At 24.0% G+C, this 20,985-nt stretch overlaps 1 protein-coding gene across 1 annotated transcript; it reads left to right on the top strand.

The window, feature by feature from the left end:
• The first annotated feature begins 2,529 nt into the window (after positions 1-2,529).
• On the top strand, positions 2,530-7,733 carry LOC111619183 (carbonic anhydrase 6-like). The gene is made up of 14 exons (XM_023360872.1): positions 2,530-2,586; positions 2,723-2,755; positions 3,063-3,098; positions 3,407-3,442; positions 3,915-3,944; positions 4,520-4,540; positions 4,743-4,820; positions 4,900-4,935; positions 5,071-5,238; positions 6,657-6,808; positions 6,904-6,987; positions 7,066-7,290; positions 7,369-7,527; positions 7,607-7,733. The coding sequence occupies exons 1-14, from the start codon at positions 2,532-2,534 to the stop codon at positions 7,631-7,633; spliced, it is 1,140 nt and encodes a 379-aa protein (XP_023216640.1). The 5' UTR covers positions 2,530-2,531; the 3' UTR covers positions 7,634-7,733.
• Positions 7,734-20,985: the final 13,252 nt, after the last annotated feature.

Below are 20,985 nucleotides of genomic sequence, written 5' to 3'. Positions count from 1 at the left end.
AACGAAAATGAAAATTTGCTTGATAATTCAACTACGCTTGTTGGAGAACAATAAAAACACTACACTCAACAAGCCACCAATAAAACTCAACTGCCTAATCTATAACCAAAGTCTTCTTTTAATTTGTTTTTTAAAAAAAGCGCTTGACAAACTTGCCCCGCATGCCGAAGTTGCCCCGGTCTCCCCTAAATACGGATATTGAGAGATGCGGAGGAATAAATTGTTAAAAAAAATAATTTAGGTAACATCAGCATATTTAACTATGTTTGTTTTAGTACAGGATGAAGGTATTTTCAAGCTACTTTCATTTTTTCTTACCTATCTTATCTGTTTTCTGTGTTTTCAGCAAAGTTCCTAATTTCATCTTTTCCATCTTACCGTGGGGACACTTTCTTGGTCTTGTTTTATCTCGTGGGATCCTGTTCAAAACTTTTGGATGCCCATATGTTGTTTCTTTCTCTTATCACGTGACCTCCTGCACACCCATTTAAGATTTTGTACAAAAAATATTCTCTTTATCTATCGAGAAAGTTGTATATTTTCTCTTAAAAATCGTTATAAAACCAGTTTTTCATTAATGGTTAAGATCTTTTAATATATTTTAAATAATTTTTTTAGAAAGTTACAAGAGTATATTTTGTTTTTAAAATAATAAATTTATTATTTATATAATTTAAAACATTTTATTTAATTTAAATAATCCAATTTCTGATATAATAACTGGTAATATCCTTTTATAAAGTAGCTGATTTTACCTCATATTTTATTTATTTTTATTTAATTTTATACTGATTTTTACTTGTAAAAATGACGTTTTGACTTTTCTACATTTGTATTTCTTCTATATATATAAAAAAATTAAGATATAAAAGCTAAAAAAAAAAATAGTAAATGATTATATCTAATTAGTCATAACATAATCTAGAAAATTGATTAATTACATCAATCTAAGTGCCAAAAGTTATGATTAGGAGTTGTCAGTATATATTTAAAATATAATTGAAGCTAAATGAAAGTAAACTTGCTTTCATTTAGATATAATTATGTTTTAAATATTCAATATTCAAAATGATTTATGTTCTATACAAATGGGAATTTTTTCTCTATTTTTTTTTCTTTTTAATATTTTTTCCCAAAGTAAGCTTACCTATTTATAAAATATATAAGTAAAAAATCAGAAAATATATCTTAGAAGAACATTGTAGGACTAATTAGAAGTTATTTTAAAAACTAAAACAATAATAGACCATTAATTATAGTTATCTGATAACACATAAGCGTAGTAAATGTATCAGTTATCACTAATAATCTAATTTCTCTTCTATATTTGGTTATATTAATGTACTAAGAAGAATTTTTTGTTAATATAATTTATATTTTTTATTAGAAAATTTTTTATAAATTAATGTTTACATTTACTTAATTAATTTTAATAATTAGAAGTTAAAAAACATGGTTTAAAGAAAGTGTCTATGGGGACTGCAATACAAACAGGAAAATTTATCAATATCGTACTTAAAAATTCTATAAATAGAAGCATTCTTAAGCATTATATTTTATTCTAATCTGTTTGAAAATGTTGTTGTAAGCATTAACTATCTTTTTGAATGATGTTGAGACTAAATAGAACCGACAAAATCACTTAGATAATGGTGAAAACAATGGTTTGTTGATAACAAGGTAATATTAATGCATATAAAGAAAGGATAAGAAGATAAACGTTTGAAACTAGTTAGCATTTTATGCTAAGATAGACATAATATATTTTATCCAATCAGGAAAATATTTATTTATTACTTTCCTGATCTAATATATTAAAAGATATGTATTCGATCGTGCTATACAGTTTTAAAGGGAAATATTTTTCCTTCTATTTTTAATCTTAGTTGTTTATCTATCAATAACACAGTTTGATATTGTATTAAAAATTAATTAAAGATTTATTATATTTATTTTAAATTAAATTTTAACTTATAATGTGTATTATTTGTGGCTATAAATAATCTTTACTCTATTGCATCATTATAGTATCTATAGAGACTAAGTTAGGAATTTTTGCTTATTTCTATACATAACTTTGTCTAGACTAATATTATATAGATGTTATCGATGATAGGATTTCATAATAGTTGCTTTTACTATGTTTGGAGCATGTCGAATATCCTGATTAAGAAAAAAAAAAATACTGCTTTCTTCGCTCCCTTATGTCACCTGTTATGCTTTATCTCAAGATCTATAACCCTCATAACAAACGACTCCGCTATTTCTATAGAGGGTGATAGATAAAAAAAAAAAACTTTTTAATTCGTTATCGACTTCCCCAACTTTTCCTTTGGTTCGTACTAATGAATGAGTCTTCATCTAGAGGTCATTGCCCAAACTACATTTGGCTGTAGGCGCTCTCGTATTAGCCAATCGAAATTCTATAACCGATCATTGGCTCCCTTCTAAGATTTCGAACCGCATCAATTAGTATATAAGGAGTTAGGATATTGTCCAAATCATCAGTTTTAGTTCGACTATCTTCAAATATGTTTCGTAGTGCAGCAATCTTAGCCTTATGTGGGATCTTAACTCTTACTTCAGGTATAGATCTTGAGATTCTTAAGAACATTTCTATACTTTATAATATTACTAAGTTTTAATTTTAATTTGATCTTAAAAATTATATTATATTTTAAACATTTTAAAAATTGATAAACATTTTAATCCATTATTTCAGGAGGAAGACACAAACCGTGGAATTACGATGATGGTAAGACTCTTCTACTATTAAATAACTTTTTCTAACAAAAATAGAAATAATTAAATGTATTAGTATATTTTAAATATTTTTATTTCTTAAAATAATTTTAAAATATTAATTTTAAATAACTAAATCGAGTAAAACTTATTTATTATTTAGTGTAGAATAGGACTTTTTTTTTTAGAGCTAAATTTAATAAAATAAGAAAAACGTAGAAAGAAATATAATTTAAGCTCAATAAAAATGAAATAAACAAAAATATATTATTTTTATCAACAAATTTTCATATAAACTCAATATGTTTTCTTCTTGGTAGATGCTGTTAGAAGTTGGAGTTATCGACCAAGCCCAGGTCAGTAATAAATGTCTTAATATATCTCAATTCCTATAATATCTTAAGTCTAGTAAGAAGAATTTAAAATCTATATTCATATATTTATTTTCCTACAAAAAATATATAAATATTTTCATAATACTTATTCTTTCTATCGATTGATAAAGCAAACATAAGCTATCCTGTTATAAAATGTGATAAAAAAAAAGAAGATTTATAGAGAAAATTATATAAATAAATTTCCATCTTTTGTTAGTTTAAAGATAAAAAAAATAAGATTTTAAGATCCTTTTAAAGATTTTTTTTTTTAATTTTTATTATTTTAGAAAGCAAAATTCGTTGGGCTTATAAGGACGATGAAGGTAAATATAACTTACCTTCTTGATATAGAAACTAACTATATAAATTAATCAAATTAACATGGAATATATTAATATAGAAACTATATAAATTAATTAAAATAACATAAAGTAGTTTAATAAACCAGAAATCTCGAAAGAAGCCAAATATTTAATGTAGATCACATTTAGTCTTGTTAGGCCCTTCTAATAATAATGAATTTAAAAGCATAAGGCCTTAAAGCTTTATAACATGAAAGGCCCTAATCTGCGAATCAGACTCTAATTTTATGTTGTATGAGGTGTTAAGTTTAAAACTGGATATACAGTACAATATAATGATTGGAAATATCATCATCTTTTACTTGAACCTTTTGCTTTATCTTACTAATAATTTCTAAAATAATTTAGCAATTTATAGTTTATAAAGATATAGAATATAATATATATATTTGCAATTTTAAAAGTGACAAATATCGATTTATTTATGCTTTAGGCGATTCCAGTTGGAGATTGATTTATCCAAGTAAGTAAATGGTTCGTTTACCTGTTTCTTACACATAATGGACGTTAGCATAAATAATAACAAGGAGAGAATATTTTCTAAAATATAAATCAATAGAGTACATTGAAAGAGAAAAATATTATATCGAGGAAACAATTATCGAAAAAGATTTAACATAAAAAAAAGTTTATTTTTCCCCCCTTAAGAAAATTAAGAAAAACATTTCTTAGCTATTGTTCGTTTAATAGACGAAGTAAATTAACAAGAAAAATATTTATTTTTAGTGTTTATTGTACTTTTTAATATTATATTTTCCTTACAGTTTATTTTAATTAACATTTTTAATTGTTTGACTATTAACTTGTAATGTTTTCGTGATAAATTCACATTTAACTCATTTCAACTTGGAAAATTTTATATTAAAATTACTTAATTAAAAATATTAAGAAATTATCCTGTTATAAATTTAAATGAAGAGGAAATTATTATAAAATATAGTTTGTAATATTTATTATTGTTATAATAAACATGTATAATTAAATTTAAAATGATGTTAATATCAAAAAAATGTTTAAAAAAATAAATTTTATTTTTAGGTGGACAACCAACTACAGAAAGTAAGGATAATAACTTTAAAAATTATTATTATTAATAATTTAAATTTTTTATTAAATTAATTAATTAATTAAAAATTTTTTAAAATGATGAAACCATTTCATAAATATTTAAATAATTTAAAATGAAATTTTAAAGTAGTTTTTTACTTAAAAAATACAATTTAAAAAAAAATTATTTTATTGTAAATATTTTAATATTCAGAACCAACAACAACTACAACAACAACAACCACAACAACTACAACCACTGAAGCACCAACGACTACCGAAGAACCAATGAGTAAGCATTTTTTTAATATCCTATATTAATTAATTAAATAATTTTTTTATAATTAATATTTTTAATACTTTTCACAAAGCCGAAGAAGAAGTTTGGACTTATACAACTGGAGAAGGTGGGTTTTTAAACTTTAAATATAATTTGTAATTAAACAGAGAAGATTTCTAATGAATTTCTTTTTTTCTTTTTTTCCCCTCTCTCTCTTTCCTCTTTCTAATTAACTCTATTGTGGATTTTTCTTTTCACACAGATTCAATGACTTGGCCTTGCTTGTATAGAGGTTGTCGTGGTGCGAATCAGTCTCCAATCAACATTGACACAGAAGCCATTGTTGTCAACAACAGTTTAACTCCACCTTCCATTTCCAATCTCAATGTTCCACTTCAGAATCTCACCATACAAAATACCGGTTATGATGGTAAATTGTTTTCAATTTTTTTCTNTCACTATAGAAACTAAACAAGAGATAATAGCCAAGGTAGAGAATGGGCAGAAGATGTCTGATGTTGTATGCAGATGACTTCAACAGGTCTACAGTAGATATAATCTTAGCTAAGAAAGATATAATCAAAAGACTCAAGAAGATAAAGGAATAACGAAAATCGCATCTGAGAAACAAAGATGTGCCATCTGTGAAAAAATGGAGAGATTGCTTTTAGTTTGTTTTTACATGTAAATAAACATAGTAAAAAGTGTATAATTTTTTATTTATTTTTTGGGGTCTCCAGAATGAATTAATCAAATTCTGACAAAATCTATGGTAAATCAACAGTCTATTAACGAACAATTCAGATAGTGAACATGGCCTAGGAACAGATTATGTTTGTTAACTGATCACACACTGTATATTGATATAAGAGTACTTAAGGTTTTTCAATAGTTACATATAAAGTTTTCAGTTCAATTAGAATGTTTGCAAATTTTACTTTAATAAAATATAATACTCAAAGTATATAATTTGAAATATAAAATATAATATTTAAAAGATTTTACAAAATTTCAGGTTAAATCAATGTTATCTTAATTAAAATTGAGTGATTGAGAACTATACTCTTGATCTAATATGTTTTCATATGTAAAAAAATCATTCTTTATTTAGAAATTCAGAATAAATTATTTGATGTTTACTTTGATTATTGAAATATGATTAAAACTTTGAATAGATTTAGGGTTAAAGTGAAACTTGTGCATTTAGAATATGCCAAATGTGAAGCATAAAAGAGCATATTCGAAATGATGTTGACATTATATATATAATTATTTCTTAAATAAATTTTCATTAATAATGTTAATTTTTTAATTTAAATCATAGTTTTACAGATGATTTATATAAAGCATAAAAGCATTACTTAAGTCATTGATATGTGTTAATATGCTATCAAGTAATGTAACAAGAATTTTGTTCTAATAAGATAGGATTTTCTTTCTATATATTTTATTGATGGTTACAGTATTTTAGTTGAAATTTATTTACATTTAAAAATATAATTTTAGTTAAAACAAAATGTACAGAATATATTATTTTTTAAAGTAATAATAATAATTTTAATTTGTCTTTACAAATGTGACATCTTTGTACAAAATTATTGACTATTTTAGAAAAGAATTTAATATCAGAAATTTACAGGTCATAAAAAACAAATGTATAATTGTAGTGATGGCATACCCTTAACAAGTAATATCACTGGGAAACTTATTAATTGTAGTGATGAAAATTGTCCATCAACACATGAATGTGAAATTTTAAATGAAGAAAATTTTGGTTTATGTTGTCCCAAAACAACAGATATTGGTATATATATTTTTTAAACTTTTATATTTGGTAAATACTTGCAGTTAATATCCGCATTCCCGCATCGGCTAATATAACAGCTACTGCTGAATGGTTGGATGGTACATATCGACTGAATGCTATTTATTTCTATTGGAGTAATACTAGCAAAAGAGGTTCTCAACATACCGTTGACAGCAAATACTTTCCCATGGAGGTAAAGTCAAAGGAGAAAAAGTGCACTTATTTATACCCGATATATCCATCTATTCTGTGGCACAGATTCGTTCAATTCAATATATTTCATTTCAGGCAATTTTATTATTCTTGAAGAGTGAATATACGACTGTTGTCGATCGTCCTGGTGCCGTCTTAGCTCTAAGTGTCCTCTTAAAAGTACGATTTTTCTTTCAAAATTAAATCCAAGCATAAAAGAAACACACTGAGTTGTTGAAACCCCTCTTTTTTTTCTAGATCAAACCTTTCGATAACGATTACCTGAACCCAATCTTCGATAGTGTAGAAAGCATCACTTATCCATCAACTAATATAATCTCAACACCACTTCGTCTTAGAGGCCTCCTCCCTTACGATACCAACTCTTTCGTGCGTTATACAGGTTCTGCATTCGCTCCTCCATGTTACGAAGGATGGACTTGGATCGTATTCCATCATGCTAACAGCGTGAGCCAAGGCCAGGTATACATAATTATAAATGTATTTTGATGAAAGAAATGTTTACAGAATTCATCTTCAACATTTTATTTTACTTTGTAGATGGAAAGATTGCGCCAATTAAGAAGTAGCGAAGAAGGAGCCAGTGTTGAAACATTCATTAGTAACAACGCTCGTCCAATTCAACCTTTGAACGATCGAACTATCGAAAGCACTCCACCACCGCGTAATACTTATGTCCATAAACTTTATCCCCACAAGGTACATATTAAAGCTTCATTATTTATTCTGCCATGTTTGCTGACTGATTCTCAATGTGGTATTGATTCACTTTTTTCAGGTGTATGCTCCTAGTTTCGACTGGTGATGAAAGATATTATGGACTGTATCCACAGGATTTTTTTTTCGATTTATGAGAATTCTGTACAGATATTTTCCATCTCTACTGGGTTCTTTGATATTTATGCTTTTATTTTTTTAATTTTTTAATCATTAATATACATATATATATAATTTAATTGATTAATTGTATATTTGCTTTGCTTCAGATTTTCTTTTATTGTAAAATGATACGATTTAATTAAAATTGCAATGGCTTTTATCTAATGTAAATAGTTTTTAAAATAAAGGAAAATAAATTTTTATTTTAAATAAATACTGTATTTGTTTTTCCTTTTGTAATAATTAATTCTTTAGAATTTTTAAATCATTTTAATTAAATGAAAGTTGTCAACCTGTATAAAAACCTATTGAATTTATATAGGCCTAATATATATTTGTTTTAATTTCAAATAAATATTTAAAAAAATCTAAAGTTGCGTGACTTTCCCGGCCAAACTTTAAAATTGTGAGGCGCGTCATCTGTTATGAGATTTTATTAAAAAACTTTTTATATTATTAATTATTATAAATTGACAAAAAGCTTGATTTTGAGAGTAGTGATAAGTTTTATTTTAAAAATTACAAATGCTAATAATGAGTAAAATCTTCATTAAGTCTGATCCCACTCGAGATATGACAAGTGACTCCCTCTCCACTTTCCCATCCCCTCGACCATTAATCACCAAAATTTAATAGTATCAATTTTCTAATACATTCCCTGTATAATTTCAGAAATTTTCAACAATAGGCACAGGAGTTATTAAGCATGAAAGTGGGTGAAAAAATAATGCCCTCCACAAACACAACACTTAACTTCCATACATAGAAACAATTCCATAATTTTTTTTTCTTTTGCATTTCTAGACATTTCAAGGTCCCCTAAGTCCAAAAATGCAAAATTATTGGGGCCATTATTTGAATTATCTTCATATATTTCCTCTGTGAATAGTACTACTATAATTTTTAAATTAATTATCATTTTATCAAATATTTAATTTATTCTAATTCATACTTTACACGAATCTTTATTTGTATGTTTAGAAATTTATGTTTTGAAAAGTAAACAAAATTTGAAAGCCAATAAGAAAAGTGATGAGAAAATTACGTCGATAATGACGTTATAACCGATAATATTCGAATGTAACTGATACACGTCATTGATGATGCAATTTTCTCATCTCTTTTCTTATTCGCTTGTATTTCGCATTCAATATGAACGGATCTTGAATTACAACTTCATCGAACTACTAAACTTTCTTATTATTTTTATTAAATTTTCGATAATATAAAGTAACAAACAAAGGAGGCACCCTTTTGTTTCAAAATGACGTCTCTTTCATTGCTCTACATTAAGAAAAATGTGAAATTTTTGACTAATAAAATGTGAAATTTTATTTAAAAAAAAAAAGTGCTATTCGATATTAAATATTTTAATTGAAACAACGAATCGAAATGTCTACTATACGCATTCTCACCATGGCTCCAAGAATTTCCAATAAATTAAATAATTTATAATGTTTAAATTAATTCATAAACAATTTATTAAAAAATCAATCATTTTATGTATCTAATAAATTAATTTAGATAAAATTTTAAGTACTACAACTGCGAGAATTATAAATTTTCTACATTAAATTACCAATAAATCAAACGTTCTATGATACAGAAATGGAAGGGGGAGGAAAAAACTTTTAATCCAAAAATAAGAGAGAAAAAAATTGATATTTTATTATGGTATTGAAGTATTTATGATTTTATTTCTTGTCTTCAAAAGTATTAACCATAAAGCGACACTTATTGCTTTTCTATTACGAGGATAAGTTCTAATCTCTGTTCAAACCTTTCAAGCTATCCTTGTATCCACAATGATATACAATCTTCAAAGGACAGCAATCATTTTCTTGACGTTTGAAGTCGAACGTTTTTATTAACCTGCAGTTTATCTCTTAAGAAAAAAAGTAAAAGAAATAAAGTACAATAAAAATAATTTAAAAAATTGAACTATTATTATATATTTAAGCTTGTAAAAATATAACAAAAATCAAATCAATCTAAATGCAAAATACAAAAATTAAAATACAAAAATTAAAAAAAATTACAAAATACAAATCTAAAAGTATATAAAAAAATAATTTATTTTTCTTAATTATTCTTTCTAAAAACCTTGAAAAATATGACTTTTTAATACTTTAAGATATAAAGATTTTATAACATATTTTCACATAATTTTCACTAGTATATAATAAAGACAATATTGTAAGGATGTTTTCATAGTATTAACAATAGCTAAGAATGCATTAATTATGAGTTTAGATGTAAGATAAGAGAAGCGAAGTAACGTTTAAAGAAAGCTTTCAAAGATGTTACAGCCTTGAAAAGAGATAGGTAACTTTGTACAAGAGGTTCTCTCTCTCCTGCCAAACTAACTTCAGTGATTTGTCTTAATTTTCTTCAACTTGTAAATAATCCTAGCAATTTGCTGTAAATTTATTGAGGCAATAACTGTCATCCTCTTAATGTCATTTCATTAGCAATGTCGCAAAAGTGAACTTGTGTCAGACGTATGACTTTTAAGAGACCTTTGTGTAGCAATTATTATTTTGTCAAAATCTCATCTGCTTCATTTATCATCATTGATTAATATTTTCTAAATTTCCTATAGACCTCAATAATTGCCTTATGAGGTAGAACCAATTACTTTTATATTAGTTGTCTTTTAATTAATTCTCCTGAGATTTAATTTATTGCCAATATTTTTAATTACGTCTTTATATCAGTTACTTGTTCGCAACAATTTCATTTTTCATTTCACTTTTGTACTTTTACACTTTATATTATTTATAAATATAATGATACAAATTAGAAAAAAAAATCAAGACATTTTTAATATTATTATTATTATTTTAAATTTCTCTTAATTAAAATTCTAATTTAATTCCTTTTTTTAATTTTTGATAGATTATTTAACATTAAATTTGGAATATTATTAATTAATTAATTAATTAAATAATTAAAGGATTTCAAATCATAANAGTATTAATTTAGTTTTAGTTTTTATAATTATTTTTAATATTTATTTATTTATTTAATTTTGCCTGCATTTTTTGAATCCTTAATTACAATATTTTTTAAATTAATTGCAACTGTTTTTTTTCTTTTGCAATGTAATTAGAAATTTTTTTAGTAATTTCATTACATTTTATTTTATAAATTTGCATGCTTTTTAAAAATTTAATTTTAAAGCAAGTTAATTAACATTAGTTGAATTGTCAGGCTACCTAGTTATCTATAATCGTCAATTACTTACATTAGCAAACACATTTTCATATTAATAGTTTTTAAAGAGAAAATTTAAAAACATTTTATAACATATTTTCACATAATTTTCACTAGTATATAATAAAGACAATATTGTAAGGATGTTTTCACAGTATTAACAATAGCTAAGAATGCATTAATTATGAGTTTAGATGTAAGATAAGAGAAGCGAAGTAACGTTTAAAGAAAGCTTTCAAAGATGTTACAGCCTTGAAAAGAGATAGGTAACTTTGTACAAGAGGTTCTCTCTCTCCTGCCAAACTAACTTCAGTGATTTGTCTTAATTTTCTTCAACTTGTAAATAATCCTAGCAATTTGCTGTAAATTTATTGAGGCAATAACTGTCATCCTCTTAATGTCATTTCATTAGCAATGTCGCAAAAGTGAACTTGTGTCAGACGTATGACTTTTAAGAGACCTTTGTGTAGCAATTATTATTTTGTCAAAATCTCATCTGCTTCATTTATCATCATTGATTAATATTTTCTAAATTTCCTATAGACCTCAATAATTGCCTTATGAGGTAGAACCAATTACTTTTATATTAGTTGTCTTTTAATTAATTCTCCTGAGATTTAATTTATTGCCAATATTTTTAATTACGTCTTTATATCAGTTACTTGTTCGCAACAATTTCATTTTTCATTTCACTTTTGTACTTTTACACTTTATATTATTTATAAATATAATGATACAAATTAGAAAAAAAAATCAAGACATTTTTAATATTATTATTATTATTTTAAATTTCTCTTAATTAAAATTCTAATTTAATTCCTTTTTTTAATTTTTGATAGATTATTTAACATTAAATTTGGAATATTATTAATTAATTAATTAATTAAATAATTAAAGGATTTCAAATCATAATAAATTATAGTTTATCTAATTATTTAGTTTGTTACTTATTAAAAAGAACTGTTTAAATTTCTCCAGGAATTTTCATCTGACAAAAATGCCTTTTGTGAAGTTTTTGAGGCAACTGATATATGGGAAAGTCAAGATGAAATACCTATAAATATTCTAAGTGATTCAAAGTAAGCTAATAAATCTTTATAAAAAATTCAAAATATTAAAATTAAAAACTTTGATAGATTATATAAAAATATTTCTAGATTTTCATTTCTCAAAAATAATGAAAAATTTATTCTGTTATGAAAAGTGATCTCTTAATTCAGAGCATAATTGTCTTACAATACAATTTTCTTTGATCCAACAAGAATAATATAATTGAAAATTAAGAAATTGTTTTAAACATATTAACTGCAACATTTTTTAATAGGTTTTTTTTTTATTATTGTAGTCAGTTTTTATAAGGTTTTCCTGCTAATTCTGTTAAGATCAAAGACACCATTAAATCTACATTATGGCTGATAGTAACCTCTTTAGTTATGCATTTAATCTCCAATAAATGGTGTTAAAAATGTAATACTTTTTCTATGAGAAAATCATTTCCGAAAATTCCCAAAAATGTAAGTGGATAGAAACAAGCAGTTTTTATGTTAGAATCTTATTTAATTCTTCTATTAATGTATAGCTCAGAATTTTGAAAATTAAATTTGTTAATTTTTTATAAATTTTCTACNTTTATAAAAGAATTTTGAAAAAATCAAAATTTTAATTAACAATAACAAGAAAAAAATTTTAAATTAAGTTAAAATCAATTAGTTTTTTAAAACTTTTTTTTATATTGATAAATAAAAAAATCATTCTTTGGTTTTTCTACATTAAAAAAATTTAATTAATATAATAAATTTTTAATTTAAAAAAATACACTAAATCAAAATCAAAATATTGATATTCTTTTAAAAGAAAAACAAATTAATGAAAATTGATAAAGATAATTAATAAAACAATAAAGAAAATTAAAGAAAAATAAATTAATTTTTAAAATTATAATTTAATACTTTTTCCATATAAGAATAGAAATAAGTAAAATATAAAATTTAATTTTTTATGTCAATAAAATAAAGAAATTATAAAATTAAATGAATTTTCTAACTAAAAAAAAAAAAAGATGGTAAAATGATTACAAATACAATTTAATGGCGAAGAATTATCTTCAGAAATATTTATGAATGACAACTAGCAACGAAACTTATCTTTAGAGTCCTTAATAGAATTTATCTCTGTTTAAACAGAAACGTAAGAGCAGATTTATTACAAGACAGAGTTTTCTGACACATTGACACATGTTGACACGTGTTATCTCTGTATACATTAGATAATTTAGTTCATTGCATATAGGTTATATAGTAAAAAGTATAAACATAATTTAAATATTTGAGATAAACTATTTTATAAATGTAGTAAAAATAAACGAATGCCATGTAATAAAATATTTTATAAAAGTTATTTATAGATATGTTTATATTAATTTTATAGCAATCTTTCTTTTATAACTGTAAAATAACTTTAATCTGTAGAATAAATCTAAGGAATAAATTTAATTTTATTCTTTAGATTTATTCTACAGATTATTAACAATTTGAATGTTTGAATGGAATCAATATAATTTAAACTTGTTTATACTCAATTATTTTTATTCTTTATTCATTTATTGTATTAATGATTTCATTCTCAAGAGTAAATCTATGAAATATTGTATTTTAATAATGGAAGAAGCTCAAAGTTATTATTTATTTTATTCTCTAATATAAATTTAGGAAATAAAAGAATATTTATTTATTTGTTTCATTTAATTATTTTATTCTCAAGAGTGAATCTATGATATAAAAATATGTTTTATTCCAATAATAATGGCAATTAAAACATTAATTTATTAAATTAGTTTTATTCTTCATAATAAATCTATGAAATTAAACAATGTTTATTCCAATAGCCCAATTAAGTCCTATTAATTTATTATTTAATCACTTTATTGTACAGAATAAATTTACGAAATAAACAAAATTATTATTTCAATGACACAATGAATGAAAACTTATTACAGTCATTATTAATTTTATTTTCTAGAATAAATCTATGAAAAAATAATGTTAAATGCAATTAAAAATATATTATTTATTAGACTAATTAATTTGCTAATAACTTTATTTTCCAGATTAAATCTACAAAATAAAACTGTTTATATTAATAATATTAACAATTAAGATTTATTAATTTATTAATTTATTATAATAATAATTTAATTCTCCAGAATAAATCTATATGATAAACAAAAATATTTATTCCAATAATACAGAGTAAATATAGTGAACTCTCGAAACACTGAGCTAAATCATTCACTATATCTGCAGTTCACTATATATATATAAAGAAGAGCAAGGATCAACAAAACTGTTCACTATAACGAGGGTTGACTATGGATTGTGTATTTTTTTGTGTATTTGTGATATTTTTATCAGCTATTCATTTGTTATATTTTATCGACTAGATAAATCTAAATCATTATTAATTAATAACGTATAATTACATAAACAAAAAAAAATTATTTAAGAAAGTTTTTAATTGTTTTAACATGCTTTATTAATAGAATAAACAATACACGGTTATCAATCTATAAGCTAAAAAGCGTGATGGAATTTTATAATGTAAAAGAAAATAATTAAAAAAATAATAGTAAATAAAATTATTTTACCAATGTTTAAACTTAACAAAAATACAAGATTTGGAGGTTTTTTTTTTTTTTTTTGCTACGTGATCTATTCTAATTTTAACATAATTCCACAGACAACGGTCGTCCAAAAGTAGCAACACATCAGTATTACTAATTTGCAGGAGTGCGAGAAAAATGTTAAACAGGGTAGTTAACAACCAGATGAAACAGTAATCTTTCAAATAACTTTCTAAAGCATGCAAAGGAGAAAAAATAAATAAAAAATAAGAAGAAAAAAAACAAGTTCATAGGATTTCTCGACACATAAGCTGTAGTAAATAAAGACAAGCAGCGAAGAAAGCAAAGCTTGGCAGAAGATCGAGACTAGTAAACAGGAAGGGTACTTGAAAAAACTATCTTTTTTTTTTATTTTTCTGTTAATATATTACCTTTTCGAAGTTTGTTTCATATTTTTTTAAATATTCTTCAAGATTTATAGTTTATTTTTTACTCAGAATGTTCATACTAGATACATATATGTATATATAAATATTTTTTTTAATTATTACCTCAATAAAATTTCAAATTTTATGAATGTTTAGGGAAGATAATTTAGAGATTTTTATTTGCTTTAATTATATATTATGTTAAATACACAATGGATTAATTTAATTTTATTTGTACAAGTATAACTAATCCTATTTTTATAGGTAATTATGTATTTACAACGTTATACGTACTTTTTAAACTTAATCCTTGAAGTAAACGTTACCAGTGATCTGTAATTAAAATGGTGAATTTTTTAAAATATTTATATTGAATGCGGTTTTGGTATAAGAGATCTAGGCTTTTCTCTAGGTACTGTTTGTAGAGTTGTGTGCTTTTGAGGGCCTCTAAATATGTGCTTATCAAATATTCAAGTATTAGCTAGGATTGTAGATCATGCAGTATGTATTATGAAGTAGGCTAATGTATGATATGCTTTTATTCTATTTAAAGCTAAATAAAAGGAAATTCTCAAGTTATCCCTATCCAGAGCCTTGAAAAATCTAAAAACCATCACTGTATATTTATATAAGTTAATTAAATGTAAATATAAAGCTTACAGGGTATCACTTTCTATGGTCTCGTGCTTTTAGGACCTCTAGAATCCTACATGATAGCGAGTATCATGGGTGCCCATTATTATCGAAAATCATTTAATTATTTACTTTTTGTGGTTTTTCCTCCCTCAAGTAGACTAGGACACATTATTGCATCAAAGCATATGATACGTAATTTTATACCCTCGATCATGAGACGAGGGTATAAGGTTCCATATCCCAATCTCTTTTACATTATAATTTGTGGAATTTTTTACTCGATCCCAAGAGAGGGCAAGTGTTCCGTTTGCCTCCCTCTGTGGACGTCAATGACGAGTACCATTTAATAGGGCTACATATTATATAAAAGGCCTTTCATTTGCGTTTACTTAGGGCTTAACAGAACCTAAAATCATCACTATTTATACACTGTAATTAGATTTGAAAATAAAATTAAAATATAAAGGTTATAGGATATATCCTAATTTGATATCACTAATTTTTTTTTTATATTTAACGTTACGGATTAAAATAATTTCTGATTGTGCATTCGTATTATACTGATAAATATCTACAAATTAGAAAGAGACTTGTTCTTCGAACTCTCGAAAGGTTATTAGTTTACCTTGTTATTTCAGTGTTCCACTTTGATCGTTGTCAATAACATCTTTTCAACTATTCTATATTGAGGACTTCATTAGAAGAAGGGCGTGTGTATATGCACCAATTTATAAATTTAAGGAATATAAAGGGTTATAAAAAATTTCTAAATTGCCCTATACTTTTGTATATTACGAAAAGGTTCGTTCAATGCTTTGCTGTTATAATGAAAAGTAATTATGTTAATTGCTTTTATTAGAAGATTAATGTAATAAAATACTATAAAATCATTTTATGAAATAATATTTTTATAATTTTTAGTTAATTTTTAAATAAATATAGATTTATTAATTCAATTATTAAGAGTTTTCTTAATTATAATTTTACTTAATTTAATTTTACTCTACAGAAAGAAGGTAGAAAGTTAAGTAAATTTTAAGATATTTCATTTGTCTCAAGCGAAATTTATTATGGTTTGTTATATATTACAAAATTTATAATTTATATATAGCCTATATAGCCTATTTTAAAAATAAATTTATAAAAATTTCATGAATTTACGTTAATAATAATAATAAAAAAACTCCTCTATTTAGGTGAAATAAAGCCTAATTATTGATATATTATACTAGAATTTCATTCGATACAGTTCAAAATTCATCATTATACAGGGTGGCCCAAAAGTCAGTTAACTAAATCATGTTTAAAAACAAATTCTAATAGCCTAATACAGTTTTACTTTTTCATCACGTTTCTTATAATTGTGTGAGAAAACAGTCTACTCTAAATTTAATTTACGACTTTTACATACAAATATAAACAACGAGAAATACGGTTAACCGAGTTTTGACCACTATGTATATTATAATATTTGTTTTAAATATACTATCGAAATAAACTATATTAAACATATNGTGTTTTCGAGTTGTTAAGAGATGAGTATTTATTGCTGCTCATAGGACACAGTCAGATAAGCCTCACTACGTTATAAGAATCAGTTAGTTTCTCTTGATTTTTTTATTTTATTTTATTTTTAATAGAGAATTTTTAACTAGAAATAATATAAAAAATGAATAGATATCAGGAAACAAATTAATTAACTTAGATAAAATTATAAAATACCTTAATAAATTTTTTAAACAAAAGAAAAACTTGAATGAGCAAAAAAACATCTTCACTTTCGAGGATGATTTTATTAAACAGTTCAGAAAATCAACTAAAGATGACAATTGTTTTGGATTATATAATATATATAAAACTTATACATTGTAATCTTTTTGAAATGTTAAACGATAAATATTTATTTCTGTTCGTTTATTTATCTCCATCACCAGATAAGTAACATTCTTCTATACGACTCAGTTATTTTTATTTTATTTTTTAAAAAATAAATAACAAAAAAAATGACAAAATATCAGTAAACAAATTAATTAATTTGGATAAAATTACATGATAACTCAATAATTTTTTTTAACAAAGAAGAAAGACCTAAATGGCTAAAAACATCAGCACTTTTGAGAATGATTTTGCTAAACGGTTTAGAAAATCCACTAAAGAAAACAATCGTTTTGGATTGTAGAATATATACATATATAAGATTTTTTTTTCTAATGTTTTTGGGTTGTTAAAGGATGAGTATTTATTGCTGCTCGTTTATTTATAGGCCATCGCCAGATAAGCATCACTCCGGATCTTCATTAAGAATTAAGGTTGCGTGATACTAGAAGTGGATCGTTTTTCAAGCGAGTAATTTCATCAAGCAGAAAAGATTCTAAAGCGAAAAATGCGATTAATGAATATGCAAGTCAAATGGACGCGTGTTTATTCTTTATTAAATTGAAAGAACTTGAAAACTCCAAAGTACTGCATGTAATTAAATTATTGGCCATAGTAAAGAAGGTTAAAAAATAAAATTTTAAATATATATATATATATTTAAAATTTTATTTTTTAACCTTCTTTACTATGGCCAATAATTTAATTACATGCAGTACTTTGGAGTTTTCAAGTTCTTTCAATTTAATAAAGAATAAACACGCGTCCATTTGACTTGCATATTCATTAATCGCATTTTTCGCTTTAGAATCTTTTCTGCTTGATGAAATTACTCGCTTGAAAAACGATCCACTTCTAGTATCACGCAACCTTAATTCTTAATGAAGATCCGGAGTGATGCTTATCTGGCGATGGCCTATAAATAAACGAGCAGCAATAAATACTCATCCTTTAACAACCCAAAAACATTAGAAAAAAAAATCTTATATATGTATATATTCTACAATCCAAAACGATTGTTTTCTTTAGTGGATTTTCTAAACCGTTTAGCAAAATCATTCTCAAAAGTGCTGATGTTTTTAGCCATTTAGGTCTTTCTTCTTTGTTAAAAAAAATTATTGAGTTATCATGTAATTTTATCCAAATTAATTAATTTGTTTACTGATATTTTGTCATTTTTTTTGTTATTTATTTTTTAAAAAATAAAATAAAAATAACTGAGTCGTATAGAAGAATGTTACTTATCTGGTGATGGAGATAAATAAACGAACAGAAATAAATATTTATCGTTTAACATTTCAAAAAGATTACAATGTATAAGTTTTATATATATTATATAATCCAAAACAATTGTCATCTTTAGTTGATTTTCTGAACTGTTTAATAAAATCATCCTCGAAAGTGAAGATGTTTTTTTGCTCATTCAAGTTTTTCTTTTGTTTAAAAAATTTATTAAGGTATTTTATAATTTTATCTAAGTTAATTAATTTGTTTCCTGATATCTATTCATTTTTTATATTATTTCTAGTTAAAAATTCTCTATTAAAAATAAAATAAAATAAAAAAATCAAGAGAAACTAACTGATTCTTATAACGTAGTGAGGCTTATCTGACTGTGTCCTATGAGCAGCAATAAATACTCATCTCTTAACAACTCGAAAACACTAAAAAATATTTTTATATATATATTCTACAACCCAAAACAATTGTTTTCTTTAGTTCAATTTTCTAAGCGATTTAACAAAATTATTCTCGTTGTTGGCCATTTAGAACTTTCTTTCTTCTTTAAAAATATTTATTGTGTTTATAATTTAATATTATTTAAATAAATTAACTTGTTTGATAATATTTTCTCATTTTTCCATGTCATTTTTCTTCAATAATAAAAAAATAAATCAAGAGTCCCTAATTGATTCTAGTAAAATTCCTAAATATGGTGAGTTAAATTAAATTTTTATTTTTAAAATTATATACAGTATATACATAGAAAAAATAAATATAAATAAACATTTAAAAATTATTCAAAGTAATAATATAATTTCATTTATCACATTCTATATTTTAATATTTAGATATGAACTTATTTAATAAATATTTTTAAAAAATTAGTAAGCCAAAACTATTTGCATAAGAGGAAAATAATTATAAATATGATTTTTTTTAATTGTTAATTTTAATGTAGGTTAAATAAAAAATAAATAAAAATATATAAGTTAATAAATGTTTACAGGTAAGGACAAAAGGGCAAAAGTGCATTAAAATATTGTATTTATATTAATTTTTTAAAATTATATTTATTATTTAAAGAAAGAAATGTCAAATGCCTTTATATTCTGATTAATAGATCATTTCTCAACCTGTTTTAATTGGTTGTCTATGTAATATTACTCACTTAAAACATTTTTTGCAACCTCATAGAAGGCATGACCTACTGATTGAGAAACTTTAAAATATTAAATGTCATGTTACATTTTTCAAAAATATTTATTAAAAATTAATATTTCTTTTTTGTAAAAATTAAAAATTAGGTTATTTTTAATACAGGAAGTCTATAACATCTTTACTAAAACATGCAAGTGCCGATGCGACATGCAAGTGCCAATGAATGTGTATATTTAAATATTAAAATATGGAAGAATAAAACATAAAATATTTTAAACATAAATTGTAATNTCACAACATTCCGTGGACAGTAAGCATTTTCCTTTAGAGGTAAGGAATATTTTATTAATAAGACATATTTTACTTAATTTATCCTTGTACAAAGTGGTATTTTTCTCCTCGTTTAGATAGTTTTAATTCATCTTAATAAAAAATATAAAGAACCAACAAATAAACCAGATGCTGGCTTAGCGCTGAGTGTTTTATTCCAGGTAAGTTGCGTAAAAATTGAGTTTTGAAACCAAGTTTTTAAATGTCTAATAATTATATTTTATAATTTAATTTTATAGATAAAAAAGGACGATAATGAGAGATTAGATCCCCTATTTGATAATTTAAAAAATATTAAATACGCTTGCCAAAATTCTACATTATCTTCATCTTTACGTATCAAGGATATACTTCTTTATATTCCAGCAACTACAGAAGCACCCGAACCACCCGATAAATGTAAATATTAAAATTCAAAATTTATCTTTTTTATTAATAAGATAATAAATGAGATAATTATCAAAATTTGTTGAAAGCAACGTACAATTTGACGTCAGGTTAACGTCACTTCCACGCTCCGTTGTCAGCAAAAGTGACGTGTGACGTCACACTTCAGTATTATGACATCATAATTTGATGTTGCCAAGCGTAGTTTTTTTTTTTTTTAACGTGTGTAGACAATTATCGTTCCATTTGTTTCGCGACACGGTAATAGAACGCCATCTGTCGATGATAATTTAAACCAAAGAAGTAGAGGAATATATTTTTATTTATTTATTTATTTAATTTCAATCGTATAAAAATATTCAAGATATTAATTTTCGAATGTATTTTTTAAATATATATATATAT

The sequence above is a fragment of the Centruroides sculpturatus genome, unplaced genomic scaffold (genome assembly GCF_000671375.1).
Source record: "Centruroides sculpturatus isolate CEXI.00-Female unplaced genomic scaffold, Cexi_2.0 scaffold223, whole genome shotgun sequence".
NCBI classification, from domain to species: domain Eukaryota; kingdom Metazoa; phylum Arthropoda; class Arachnida; order Scorpiones; family Buthidae; genus Centruroides; species Centruroides sculpturatus.
This window is presented reverse-complemented; position numbering and strand designations above follow the sequence as displayed.